This window comes from Mesoplodon bidens (genome assembly GCF_964165515.1).
Source record: "Mesoplodon bidens genome assembly, chromosome: 12".
NCBI classification, from domain to species: Eukaryota; Metazoa; Chordata; class Mammalia; order Artiodactyla; family Ziphiidae; genus Mesoplodon; species Mesoplodon bidens.
This window is the reverse complement of record NC_138168.1, coordinates 23,047,696-23,062,816: the sequence shown is the minus strand read 5'-3', so window position 1 is coordinate 23,062,816 and position 15,121 is coordinate 23,047,696. Positions and strand designations below refer to the sequence as shown.

Genomic DNA, 15,121 nt, shown 5'->3' with positions numbered 1-15,121 from the left:
TCTTGGTCCCCAAAGAGCTTTCAGCCTAATGAAGAGAAAAGGGTTGTACGCAAATAAGTGTTGTATGAAACAAAGTAGTAAATGCTATGCTAGAGGTACACTGAAAGTTCGTGGTAATGCTGGGGCAGGGATTATCAGGAATAGCGTCATCTGAACTACACTTCGAAGGATAAGTATGACTTTGGCAAGGCGAGGAATGAGGGCGGTTGAGAGAGTGCGGCATGTGAGCACATTGAGAATTTAACTTTTTTTAAGATGTGCCAAGCACTTTTTTGCATTTGTGATATAGGGATGAGCAAAGTAAAGTTCTGCTTTCAAGTAAATGTCTTACGTCAGGCGGTGATGAGTGTGTGAGAAGAAAAAAAAGCAGCACACCTGGGGGCCAGGATGAGGGTTGCTGTTTTAGAGTGATCAGGGCAGGCCTTCCTGGGGGCCTCGTTTGAACAGAAATCCTGATGAAGTGAAGGAATGAACCACCTGGGTGTGTGAGGGCAGAGGAGACAGTAAGTGCAAAAACACCGTGGGGTCGGAACGTGCTGGGTGGGTTCAGAGAACAGCCAGGAGGTCTCTGCAGCTGGCGTGGAGCGCGAGGGGGAGATTTGCAGGAGATGTGTCAGAGGAGCGGGCACGACTGGGTTCTGTGACACTGAAGATCATGGTAAGGACTGTGGGCTTCCCCCAAGAGGGGTGGAGCCACCAGAGAGCTTCAGACAGAAGACGGACGTTAACTGACTCTTGAAGACAGTTCCTCTGGCTACTGTGAGGAGAAAAGACTGTAGGTGCTGAGAGTGGAAGAGGCAGACTGGTTAGGAGGGTATTGGAGTAACCCAGGGGAAGTGAGAACGGCAGAGTGGAAGGGCTTGGAAGCTGTGTTGAGTTAGGTGATTAGAACTGATTCTAGTAGGCTCTGGGGAGCTCGTGATCGTTTGGAGGGGAATGGTGATAAGATCAAACTAAAATTTAGAAAAATAATTAGCAGTGTTTATGATGACGTGGGTGAAAGAGACTCTCTACCACAATTTATTGTGGTTGGACATAATTTGCTTTTGTATTTTTATGAATATCAAGAAAGAAAAAAACAGTTTATTGGAAGACATCAAAAGACTGAAGCAGGACAAACAGGCTCTTGAAGTAGACTTGGAAAAAGTGAAGAAAGAGAGAGACCAAGCCAAAGACCAGATTGCTTATGCCACAGGTAAAAGTCTGAGCTGAAACGGTTTACCTTTATACCCCTAACTGTTCTAATCTTGAGTTAAGTAATAGCAACTGGATAGTATAATTAAAATGCTATTCCTTGAAGTGTATTGTAATTTTAGAAACTTAAAAAAATTAGTTAATAGGTATATGCATTTGATTGGTTTTAGGAGCAATAATTGCGAGACCAAAGAAAGTCACAGATTGTTTTGAATTCATGGCATTGTAAGCTTAGTTGTTTACAGTCATCCCAGCTAAACTGTGACTTTCCAGGGCATGGTCTCCCTTTTTATCCCTGGGTCTGAAACATAAGCTCTCAAGTATTTACCAAATGAACACATGTTTGTAGAAACTATGTTTGTAGAAACACAAGGATGGATATGGTATGCCCCACCAGGGAAAACAAAGGAGAGTAAGATAAGAATGCAGAAGGAGAGTAAGATAAGAAAGTTTAATATTAAAAAAATTAGAAATAAACATGAGGGTGCTAATAAGGGTTTCAGAGAGGAATGGCATTTGAGGGTCCTGACAGATGGAGAGATTCAGGAGTAAACGAATGGAGGGGGCCGCTCAAGAGTGTTTCATGAGCGTGTTTTTGGATACACCTGTGGATTGCGGCTTAGGATGGCAGAACACAGGGCTAGAAAGGTTGATCAGAGAACCCCTTGTTTGCCAAAGTAAGGATCTTTCCTCTGTGATATTATGATCTTCAGTGTAAGATGTGTATAGTAAAATCCACTTACTGTTTGTAAGAAATTTACTTTCTTCATCTGTAAAATAGAATAACAACAATAGTTCCCATCATATGTTTGTTGCATTAAATAAAGTCTTACATGGGAAGCACTCTCTAATGTTTGCCATTGTTACTTTTTAATATAATTATAGGAATTCTTCATTTTTATTATCTCCTGAATCCAGCATTTATTTTCATAGAAGAAACTTTACTTTTATAATGAAAGTCAGTGGGAAAACAAGTGATTTATCAAAAATTTCTATATGCCAGCTTTGCTACAAGTTTGAGGATTTGGGCTCGGAACAGTCCTCATCCTCCTTTACTAATACACTAAACTAGACACACAGCCTTGCATACATCAGTTATTTTTGGCCTCTTATTTTTTTCTTAATGCTTTCATTAGAGAGACATTGGTTTTCATTTAAAATCTTTCAATGTAGTTTATTTCCATATTTTGAAAAGTTACAATGGAATTATTGTATTACTTTATCTTATAGGTGAAAAATTATATGAAATAAAAATTTTAGAAGAAGCACATAAACAAGAAATAAGTCGCCTGCAAAAAAGATTACAGTGGTACGCCGAAAATCAGGAACTTCTGGATAAAGATGCAGTTCGGCTTAAAGAAGCAAATGAAGAAATTGAGAAGCTGAAACTTGAGGTGATGATCATTTCAGAATGTATTTCTATAGATGAACCCTATTATCTTCAACACTCCTTCATAGCTTTGTGTCACCAAATCAGTATACTCGAAATTCTGTTCATTAAAATGGCTGGTTTGACTTTGGTTTGTGTTTATTTGTGTAGTCTCTTTTAGATTAGCCTGAGAATACAGTCAGCCGTCTGTATCCACAAGTTCCCTATCCAGCAGATTCAACCAACCGTGGATTGAAAATATTTGGAAGAAAAACAGAGTTTCAAAAGGCAGAACTTGAATTTGCTGTTCACTGGCAGCTCTTTTCATAGCATTTACCTTGTTTTAGGTATTATAAGTAATCTAGAGATGATTTAAAGTATATGGGAGTTACAGGCCAATACTACACCATTTTATACAAGGGACTTGAGCATCCCTGGGGCTTCGGCATGCCCGGATCTTAGTATCTGCAGGGGTCTGGGAACCAGTGCCCCACGGTTACCAAGGGGCAACTGTAAATCCAAGCTCCTTAGCACAGCCTGTGAGGTCCCCATGTGGTCTGAACCCTGCCTGTCTCTCCAGCCCCATCCATACTGCACTCCCTGGTCAGTCTCCTCCCAACCACATGGGCCTCCCTCTGGTTCTTGAACATGCCGAGCTCGTTCCACTTGTTGCTTTGGCCTAGAGTGTGCTCTGACCTAGCTTCTTCCTGTGTCTCACTCCTTGTTCAAGTCTCAGCTCCGATTTCTACTCCCCAGAAAGATCTTCCTGACCTCTTAATCTTATGTAGCTACCAGTCTCGCCTCCCCTGACTCTTTCTTCTCGTTCCTTGAGTTTATTTTTTTCATAGTACTTGTCACTCTCTGAAGTTATTTAATTTACTTAATGATTTTGTTTATTAGCTTTTCAGCTGTCTCCTTCCATTAGGATATAAGCACCATGAAAGCAGGGACCTGGCTTGTCTTGTTTGCTCTCCATATCTCCAGCACAGTGCCCTATCTGGGATCTAATAAGTGAATTAATGAACTGCCATTATGCTTCCCTCTTGGTGTTTCTCTGCTGTGTTTTAAATATGCTTCTTAACATGGTCTTTCCTTATTGGTAGGTTGAGAAACTGAAAGCTGAATCTGGAAATCCATCCATCCAGCAGAAGATACGTTTAAAAGAAAAAGCAACTGATGCCAAAAAAATTCAGGATCTAGAGCGACAAGTACGTGTTCAGGGTAAATTTTCATTAAGGTATTTTATATACAGAGCATTTTTGTTTTCTCTTTTGTTTCAGGAGTTCCTACAAGATGTAGTCAACCTGGAAATTTTTGGTTTTATTCATTCATTTTAATATAGAACTGCCTCTGCTTTAAACTTTGAATACAGTATTTAAAGTGACAATAAAAACACAGTAAACAACATCATTTTATATACTCTGTGGCTTTCTGCATAAAGAATTTTTAAGAGTAATGTGTCTCCAGACCTACTTGAGAATGGACTTGAGGATATGGGGAGGGGGAAGGGTAAGCTGTGACAAAGCGAAAGAGAGGCATGGACATATATACACTACCAAATGTAAGGTAGATAGATAGTGGGAAGCAGCCGCAGAGCACAGGGAGATCAGCTCGCTGCTTTGTGACTGCCTGGAGGGGTGGGATGGGGAGGGTGGGAGGGAGGGAGATGCATGAGGGAAGGGATGTGGGAACAGATATATATGTATGACTGATTCACTTTGTTATAAAGCAGAAACTAATAAAAAAAAAAGAGTAATGTGTCTCATTAGGTGGTAGACCTATTGATGAAAGGTTATTTGCATCCCAGCTCTATTTGACATCCAGGAAGAAGGAAACAGAACTTTGCCACTCTGGGTGTAGAGCTAGGATCCCTTCTCCTGAGGAAGGATAGGTGAGAGAGGAGGGCAGGGAAGGAGACCCTCCAGTTGGGAACATGTCAGTAGTGCTAGGGAAGTCCAGCAGAACACCCTGGAAACTGAACATCCCCTCCCAGAGAGCTGGCCATAATTTTGAGCTCTGGCTCACTGTTTAGGCTTAGAAATACTCATTTCATGGTCATTGTGGCTGGAAGACTTTTTTCAAAACCCATATAGTAACACTTACTAGGATAAAGTTTTTTTTTCATTAAAATAGTTGTTTTGTAGGCTGGAATATTAATTGTACCTTATGTTTTTAAAGCCTTCTATAACGTAGTATTTGTATTCATAACTAAATCTTAAAACAAAATTAGAATTTCCAGTCCTGTTCATAAGAGAACATGATTCTGTAGTCAAGTCATGACCCTTACGGAATTCCATCACCCTTTGTGATGGAATAACAGCTGTTATTCCATCACAAACCTGAAACTGTGAGGTCATCACTGGACTGCCTATCATCCCAGTTTTATGAGAAGAAGAAAAACTAAGCAAAAAATTAACTTTGTTACTTTACAGGACTTGTTATATTAAAAGGTATGATTTGGTAGTTTGGTTTAGTGGCCAGGAAAGGAACAGGACTGAAGTGGTTTGAAGAGCAAGAAATATTCTGAAATAACTATAGTCTAAGTCGCTTGGCTTTTTTTTTTTTTCCAATGCCTAAGACTTAGATTAGCCTATGTAGAAGAAGCTATCCAGAACTGTGAGAGAGGAAAGACCAAAGGAACCACTTCTCCATTAGATGATTTTATTTTATTTATTTATTTATTTTGCGGTATGCGGGCCTCTCACAGCTGTGGCCTCTCCCGCTGCGGAGCACAGGCTCCGGACGCACAGGCCCAGCAGCCACGGCCCACAGGCCCAGCCGCTCCGTGGCACGTGGGATCCTCCCGGACCTGGGCACGAACCCGCGCCCCCCGCATCGGCAGGCAGACCCCCAACTACTGCGCCACCAGGGAAGCCCTAGATGATTTTATTTTAAGAGAATAATGTAGAACTGAACGTATGAGAGTAAAAAATAAAGCATGCTTAAAAACAAGATTTGAAACGGTGATCCATATGGATCAGAAATATAACGTTTTATCAAAGTAACCTCCCTCTTTTACTAACACTTGCATTAAAAATTTATTGGTTTACTGTCTTAGATTATATCTTTCTAAAATATTGTTAGTATTTTGTATAGTTTGCTCACATACATTTCAGATCTTATTCTGTTCCCATGAACAGAACATTTCTATCCTAAGGATTTTAAATCTTAATACATATTTTATAATCAAGGTATATCACAGTATATTCAGAATAAGTTTGAGCCATATCCTGAAATAGATTAATTGCAAACTAAAACATCTTTTTTCTAAATAGCACATAAGTAAAAGTGGTGTTAATTTATATGCATGTTATAGTGAAAATATCCGATTATGTGTGTACATTCATGCTTTTATTTAATGGAATATTCCATAGTTTAATTTCCAGTGAGATTTAAAAAACAACAACAACAAGAGCCACACTGGTATCAGAGACCAAAGAATAAATTAAAAAGCAAAATGAAAGAAGATAGAAATAAAATTAATTTTCCACCAAAAATATAGTATACTTTGCAAAATATCAAAGTCAGATTGAAAATATTATTTAGCATTTTAAATTAATATGTTAATTGTAAATATGTTAAAACAAATTCATTAAAAAAAATCTAGTCTCTTTTCAATATACATGGTATCTATGTGTGTGTGTATATATGTGTGTGTATATATATATATACCTTTATATGCTTACATCTAATCTAGATTTTTAATACCAGGGGAAGCAAAACGAAAAATTTTACAGATGAAATGATCCATTTTTGTATCTGGATGTATTCCACTTTATGGTATATCTATGAATGTGCAAGCAGTCTTCAGGAATGGAAATATTTGCTGTTAACTTTGCAAACGCTGTGACCCTTAAGTACCTACTAGGAACAATATTCAGTCTATAAACAGGATTTTGAGCAACCCGTCTTGCCTTAGGAAAGGTAGTTTTGGGGACCAGATCATATATAATAAAAACCATTATCAGGCCCTCACCACATGCTGGGCACTTGGCTAAGCACTTCACCAAGATAAATGTCATCTGAGCCTCACTTAAATATATGAACACCATGAAATCAGTATTGTTACCTCCCCATTTTACCGATGAGGCGAAAGAGATATATAGATTGAGGAGTTGACACGGGTCACAAAGCTGCTAACACAGTCTTAACTCCAGACACGCTCTAACCTCTGCACTAGACCACCTCTTAGGTGCTCTTTTATTTATTTTATTGCATGCTCGCGGCTTAGAGGACTGTTCAACGAAGTTTTAGGCTCTTAATCTATGTTTTTCAAAGGTATCTTAACATAACACCTTAAACAAAAGCAGGTATACACACGTATGTGTATATAATATCAAGCTCTAATTTCTGTGGACCCAGGTGCAGTTTTTCCTTACAGAAAGATTGTGTAGTATGTTATTGTTTTAATAGACTAAATGAAAAGTTGTTTTTATGAGGACTTCATTAAATGTCATCTAATCCTCTTTGCTTCCTGATTGAAAGAAGTCATTTTAAAGTAGATTAAACTTTATTTGGAGGAGGGCTGGGGTAGGGGGCAGATTGTTGCAGGCAGGGGCAGGCGCTTAGGAAGCTGTATGTTTATTACGAAAACTTTGCACATTCATGTGCAGATAAGTAATTTTTCAGTCAGTAGACAGTATAAACACTTATCTGAGGGGTGTCTGTGGAAAAAAGGGAGAGGGAAAGAGCTTTGTCCTCACAAAGATTGGTTGTTACTAGTATAATAGGAAGACCCAAGATCTATTTCAAATAAACATAAGAGGATTTCTGTAAATTAACCAGTATTAGATTAGATATTATACTATAGTGTGTTTTAATCAGATAGGATATAAAATTTGAAATTAATTTGTGCTGCTGTGCATTTGATTCAGTCTTGAGATGTGATATGAACATCTCTTTGAAACCACTAGACATGATTGATAGAGCATAATCTAAATTTTTACATTAAGCTGCTTAATTTTAATATATGTGTGACCTTAACATGCATACAAAAATATTTTAATAGGTTAAGGAAATGGAAGGAATTCTAAAGAGACGATATCCCAATTCTTTGCCTGCTTTAATATTGGCTGCATCAGCAGCTGGTGATACAGTGGATAGAAATACAGTGGAGTTTATGGAAAAAAGGATAAAAAAACTAGAAGCTGATCTGGAGGGCAAAGATGAAGAAGCAAAGAAAAGCCTTCGGACTATGGAACAGCAGTTTCAGAAAATGAAGGTAAGTGCTGGGTAGCCATGGAGATGGGGCTCAGAGGTGTACCATGGGGGCTGGGGGCTTCTTAGAATGAGACCGAAGAGTATGTCTTTGGAGGGCAGAGATCAAATAGAGGAATGAATTCCAACCCCCCCCTTTTAATCTATCTAAATGTACCTAACTTTTTCCTTTTTCCAGTCCCTATCCCACCCCCCTCTCCTGCCCCTGCTCACTTCCAGCCACTTCCTCCTTTCATTTCTGATGCTCAGTGCACACCAAACATTTCAGTTGCCTTCGCATGTGCTCTTCCTACTTCCAAAGTACCCCTGCTTCCACTTATCCCCAAATTTACACACATCCCTCAAAGCTGAACTTGAATGTGCTCCCTCTGTGCCATCTTCCCTCCTTCCTTCCCTCAGGCCTCCAGACACACCCGGGTGCCCCTCTGCGCCGTGTTCATAGGCCCATTATCGCAGTTATCATAGGACATTGAAATTTGCCATGTCACTCTCCTCACCGGGCTGTGAACTGTTTGAAGGCAGGAACTGAGTTTATCTCTAGGATCTGGCACAGCTTCTGGCATGCAGTTGTAGTGCAATAAATACATGCAGTGATTGAATGAACAAAGCTCTTTCATGCCTCCCTCCACAGAGTAGACTATTAGGTTATTTTGTTAATAATAATAAAGCTCCAGTATGCAAATTCTAAGCCAACTTATTACTCCTATGAGATTTCTAAATTGATGTTAGAAGGCTGAAAATGTGCTATTTCTTACAGATATCAGTAACCCCAACTGCTTTCCCTGTTTATCCTCAGGGAGTATAGTGTGTCAGTTTGCATAGAGAAGGGTACACAATAATAGGTTTGCTTGTGAGGTTAAAGTAAGTTTTGGTGTATAAAAACTTGTAATGTTATGAAGCAACATATAATTAGGAAATTACATAACATATATTGAGAATATATAATGGTATGCCCTTCAAAGATAGGACTTCAACATATTTGACTGACTCAAGGAACATGGGCTTGGAGGCATCAGAATATATGGTGAGTCCCTGAATGAAGGAAAAGGCAGGACCTGGGAGACTGTAGGGCTTTGGTAACTAATGAAATGTTTAGCAGTGGTTTGTCGTTACATGAATTCTTTTCTACAGATTCAGTATGAGCAGAGAATGGATGAGCAGGAACAGCTACTTGCCTGCAAGTTGAAGGAGGAGTCCCAGAACCAACATGACAGCTCCTCCAGAGTTAAAGCACTAGAGAAGGAGCTGGATGACATTAAGGAAGCCCATCAAATCACTGTAGGAAATCTTGAAGCTGAAATAGACGTTCTTAGACATCAGAATGCTGAATTGGAGCTCAAGAAAAATGATAAGGATGATCAAGGTTTCCAGTCTACAGAATTCCAGGTGGAACAGGCTCATTCTAAAGCTAAACTGGTCAGACTCAACGAGGAGCTAGCCGCAAAGGGGAGAGAGATACAGCACCTTTCAAAAACTGTGGAGAGGCTTCAGAAGGAGAGGAGAAAGATGCTCTCTAATCAGCACTCTAAGGATAGGGAGGAAATGACTGCCAAAAGGGTGAAGAAAGATGTTCTGCACCCAGGTAAAAGAAATGCTAACTCCTCTGGAACCCTGGAGGGCAAGCTTTACCAACCACATACTTTTACTGATTCCGATATTTCAGAGGTTGCACAAGAAAACTGCAGATTGAAAAATGAACTGGAGAGATTAACTGTGGAGAGGAATGAGCTGAAGATGAAATCTGAAGTAGCAGTGAACCAATTTGAAAACTCCATGAAAAGGTAAAAATGTGACTTCGTCAGTATATGGAGACATAAAAAGATAAAAATTTAAAAATCATAGATGTATTTCCCCTGGATAATTAGTTTGACCCTGAACTAAATTCATTACCAAATTTTAAGAACCTGTATTACATTGCTAAGCACAGATCTGTTTCAGAGTTGGATCTTCTACCTATTGGAAGCTCAGATTCTAATGAACTTGAATCTTCATGTCAACCCAGTTCTTGGGCCGAGCAGTCTTACCTTTCTGTACATATCCAGATGGTGTTGATAAGCTGACCCACTGGGCCTTCCTGCAAGTGAATATCATCACTTATGGTTGCTGTAGGCAGATAGCTATCAGAAAACAGCTCTTAGTGAAACTAGTTGACATTCTAAGAGGAAAAGTTCCTCTTCCAAAATAACTCTTCAAATTAGTCTTGTGATTACATCTCTTCATGCCTTGAAGAACTTCCGTACTCATCCCTTTCCTTCTCAGAATCTCCAAGTACCATCTCCTGTCTCTTTCCTCTGAGCCTTCTTACATGCTCAGATCTTTTTCACCCGATCAAACAAAGTTCTGGTCCTCTGCCTGAATCAGCACCAGTTTTCCCACAAGTAGCCTCTCCTTTTATTTCCCCCTGACTTCCTCTAAGTGTGGCTCTCATCCTCACACTCTTTTGAACCCGGTCTCTCAAGAATAGCCTTTCTCAGTCAGTGGAGTTTTCTCCATCCTCATTTTCTGTGACACTGTTGACTACACTGCCTTTTCTGAAAGGGTTTCCTCCGTAACGTCCATGACTTGGCACTCTGACTAAAGCTCCTTTTCTGCTCCTTTTGACAGACTCCTGACTCCTTTTCCTTCTCACTCCTCAAAAATCTGGCTTTCTACCAAAGTTCAGGTTTTGGCTTTCTGTCTGTTCTCTGCTTTTTCTCCCTTGCTAAACTCATCTGTTCTCTATGGCTTCTATGAACCATGACTCCTAGATTTACTTTTCAAGGCTTGTTCTCTTCCCTGAGCTCAGATGTTAAATCTAAAAATGTGTTGGATTATTCCTCTTGGAATCAGTAGTATCGCAGATTTTCTCTTTTTTTTAACCATAAACTGGCTCCGCCTCCCAACTTCCCCATCTCTGTCTATGACCATATTTTCAGTTGCCAGGCCCAGCTTTACCACCTTTATTCCTTGGGTTGACAGTCTGTGGGGTGCTTCCTTATAAGTATTAATTTTGCTTTCTTCCTTTTTTTTTTTTTTTTTTTTTTTTGTGGTACACGGGCCTCTCGCCGCTGTGGCCTCCCCCGTTGCGGAGCACAGGCCCCGGATGCACAGGCCCAGCGGCCATGGCTCACGGGCCCAGCCGCTCCGCGGCATGTGGGATCCTCCCGGACCGGGGTACGAACCTGTGTCCCCTGCATCGGCAGGCGGACTCTCAACCACTGCGCCACCAGGGAAGCCCTGCTTTCTTCCTTTTTATAGTGTGGTCTACTTGGTTTACTAGACAGTTTTCCCGCCCCACTCTCCTGATTTCAGTTTCCGTCTCCCCCAGTCATCTTGCTTAAAAACCATTAATATTCTTTAAGTACTCCTGTATCTGAGTCACTCTGTTCTCCAGTGACTCCCAACTTCCTAAAGTGTCAAGACTGAATTTCTCTACCTGGCATCTCAAGTCCCATCACCATTCTGATCCTGTGCCATCCGAGTAGTGTTACTTGCCAAATTTCTTTCCTGCCTTTTGCTCACTCCTGTTTCATTTTCTAGGAAAAATATTACCTAGAAGTTTTTAGAAGTTTCTTGCTCCCATCTCCAACTCCTGTATAACTTATGTACCAAGAAAGCACTAATTATACACCACCTTATAGCTCCTTGAGAACTGATGTATGATTATACTTCTTTTGCAACCAGTAGGCAATAATAGGTTTGATTATGAGGTTTAAAATAAGGTTTGGGGTGTACAGAACATGTGTAGTTTAATGTTTGTGAAGCAACATATTAATTGTGAAGTTATATATCATATATTGAGAATATGTAACGTCATGCCCTTCAGAGATTAGGATTTCGGTACATTTGACTGACTTAAGGAACCCAGAGTTAGAAGCATCAGAATATGTAATGAGTGCCTGAGTGAAGGAAGAGATAGGACCTGGGAGAGTGCAGGGTGTCTACCAGAGAATGAGGATAGGAAGCACCTAACAAATGCTTATTGACTGATTGGCAGCCACATCTAACTGAGTCATCATGGCAGTCATACTGCTTCCAAATTGAAACCTTGTTTCTTTAGTCCTGAATATGATAGTAGTAATGAAGCTATTTGGAAAGAATCATATTGTTTCCTAGAAATAATTTAACATTCAGGTTCTCCTATAAATTTTCCTATACATAATTTATAACTTTTTAGTATTGTTAATCTGTTTTTCAGACAGCTCTGGGCCTGAGAAGTGAAAAGTAATGTTTCCTAGGCCCAGATTTAGGCTGCTTTTTACTATAGTTCAGTTATATCATGGGTGCTTTAGATTTTTATACTTTTCTGAGGGTCCTAATCACACTGTTTCCATGAAGAAATGTAGTCAAGTAAGCAACTGATATGTTTGTAGTTTGGGAATTGCCATATTAATAAGTATCAACAGTGATTTACTAAATACCTGCTTTCAGTAAAATTGTCATTTTTTAATAATTTTTCCAATAAGGGGAAATGTTTATAATAAATGTATCAGCTTTTTAGTGTAACTTTACCATTTACTGAACTGCCACTGAATGCATAAATTTTGTCATAGAGACAAACGAGTAGTCTCAGGTTCAAGTTGTCTCAGGTTCAGACTACCCTATGTCCTAAGAATTACCATAAAGATCATTTTATTCTCACAACCAGCAGCCAGCCCTGGAGTCATATGCATGGACCAAAAACTGGTGAGTGTTGCCTAGAAACAAAGCATTGGAGAGTCTAAATAATTGGGGCAAGAAATCTGAGTTTCTCTTAAAAGATAAAACGACAAGCTCTTTGCCTTAAATCCAAACAGAACATTTAGAACCTTTGTTTCTCTCAGAAAGTGCCCCAGGCTGGGGAGTGTCCAGTTCTGCTGGGCTCAAACTCCAGCTCTGCAACTTCCTGATCTGGGACCCTAGATACATCACTCTTTCCTACACTCAAGTTTGCCTTTATAAAATTGAGTAAATAAGAGCAAGCTCATGGAGTGGTTGTAAGAACTCATAGGCAGTAATGTATAAAGCACCAAGCACAGTACAGTAGATATTGGTGCCTTCTCTCCCTTTGCTTCTTTAATTTCCAGGCTTCTTATACTATTTTTGTGCTGACTCTGAATTAGAGGTTGAAGAGCCACTTTTATGTGTGGTGTTCTTTCATTTGCTCTAAAGGTTCAAGGAAGAAACTGCAGCACACATCACATCCCTCAAAGCATCTCATGAGAGGGAAGTAGAGAAACTCCTTTGCCAAAACGCAGTTGAAAATTCTTCTTCCAAAGTAGCCGAACTAAATCGTAAAATAGTAACTCAAGAGGTAGGTGACTTTAATAAACTTTGAGTGTAATGCAATTTTTTTTTTCAAGACTGTTGACAAAGTATCTGGAAATATTTTAACTTCACTTCTTGAGGTTGGTGATAGGAATGGAAAATTATTGTCACTTTCTTTTTATTTAATAGAAGACAACACTCTTACCATATGTGTTTAACTATTCTACTTTACAGTTATACCTTTAAATAAGTGTTTTTGCAATTTTGTCCCTATATTTCTCAAATATATCTTCCTGTAAGTAGGTTGTAATAGATGGTTGAGGGATACATCCAATGTGATGGGGACCTTGTACTTAAACCTGAATGCTGAACCACCTCCTTCCACCCCAAGTCCCAGCTGCCAAGTCACTCTTCTTTCCCCATTACCTGTTGTTCATTAAATAATGTTTTGTGGTCATTCAGGCGCTGGGGATAAAATAATGAACAGAGACATGTACACAGCTACAGCCATTATGAAGCATAGTCTTCTGAGTATTTTGACAGGGCACGGTGACAGCTCATCTGCATTTCCTCAAGTGTGTCTTCCTTCTTGGATAGTATGTTTGTCAACTTGGAATATTTATGAATATCTACTGTGTGGCCCATCTTCTGTGGTTTTTGCAAGTTGAAAAAACAGCATTAAAATAGAATTTGCAACTTACTTTCAAATGGTGTATCCAAGAAAAAAAAGAAAAGAAAGCAAATATAGCAAAATGTTAGCAGTCGGTAATTCAAATTGAAGAATATGTGATTGTTCATTGTGCTCTTCATCTTTCTGTAGGTTTCAATACCAAACTGAGGGGGAAAAACTTCAAGAAATAATTATCTCATGATCACCTCCCCCACCCATAATTATTTAATAGGATTTTAATTAAAAACAAGTCCATCAGTTGGGGAAGGTTGAGTGTGGACAAGACAGGAGATATTATGAAATTACTGCAAATTTTCTTAGGTGTAAAAATGTTATTGTGGATTTGTAAGAAAATGCGTGTTGAAATATTTGATGTATCTAAGGGTGAGATGTAATGAGGTCTGTAATTTAATTTCAGATAGCTCAGAAGTAAAGAACTTTGACTGTTTTAATACTTCACCGAAAAAGATTTAAAGTGCTTTTTTGAAGTAACCATTTTACAGCCTTGCAGAGAGCTTCTCTAGCTTTATTCCCCTCAAAGGAGCGGGGTGTCAGTGGGCAGCAAACATTATATCAAGTGATTATATGATAAGGAGAGGTCTGGGAGGGATGGGGAAAGTAGTCTTATTAGGCCATAGTGCCATAAGTATCAATATGTTATTTTCCCAGAGTTCTAAGTGTAATCTTTTAAATTGGGAGTTAAATGAAGTCAGCATAGTCCGATTGTAGAAACAGTAAAAGTAAATCATTAGAGAAAAGAAACATGAATCTTTCCTGTTTTTGCAGCTTCTTGATGGAAGTATTTACTTACGTACTTCAGTTTCTTTGTCTAAAAATGAGACTTTTCACAGATGTTAGGTTTTATTATTTTAGTCAATAGCTCTTTAATAAAAACTATCTTAATTACAAAGTATAAAGATAATATTGGCCACTTTCTTCAAAATGTTTAAACTTTATAGAAGTTGATTTTGTGGTATTTTTCAGATCTTCAAAAGAAAAGTATTAGAGATAAAGAAGCCAAGTAGTTACATAGTTATTAATTTATGTATGTGGTGTTATATATTAAACTTTGAAAGAAACAAAATGATGAATTTATTCAATGAGTTTAATTCATTCAATGAACTTAATTTCTGTGGCAATGATGTTAGATTTTGGCAATTATAAAATATTAGGATCCTTTTTATTTTTTAATACAAACAAGTCATTAGTTCACTTTCTTATATTTTTCAAATAATGTTCAAGGAAAAGCTTTATTAACTCAGTACTTCTAACATAATTTCCTAGGTACTTATAAAACATTTCCAAAACCAAGTTAATGAGCTGCAGGGTAAACAAGAATCTCTTGTAGTTTCTCACGTTCGAGAAGAAATCCTACAGAAAGAGGTAAGAAATAACCAAAATATTCTGCTAACATAAGCTTTTACTTAGCCATTTCAATCATATTC

The 15,121-nt window shown here is 38.7% G+C and overlaps 1 protein-coding gene across 3 annotated transcripts in view; it reads left to right on the top strand.

Moving 5' to 3' along the window:
• CEP162 (centrosomal protein 162) overlaps positions 1–15,121 on the top strand; it is a 93,621-nt gene that overhangs the window by 60,961 nt on the left and 17,539 nt on the right. For 2 of the 3 annotated variants that reach the window (XM_081251551.1, XM_081251553.1), the window contains exons 19-25: positions 1,069–1,195; positions 2,425–2,588; positions 3,667–3,771; positions 7,572–7,784; positions 8,912–9,561; positions 12,911–13,052; positions 14,961–15,059. In XM_081251551.1, the coding sequence (XP_081107677.1) occupies positions 1,069–1,195; positions 2,425–2,588; positions 3,667–3,771; positions 7,572–7,784; positions 8,912–9,561; positions 12,911–13,052; positions 14,961–15,059 (1,500 nt within the window). The remainder of the gene's footprint in view (positions 1–1,068; positions 1,196–2,424; positions 2,589–3,666; positions 3,772–7,571; positions 7,785–8,911; positions 9,562–12,910; positions 13,053–14,960; positions 15,060–15,121) is intronic. The other variant, XM_081251552.1, reaches the window with a different exon arrangement.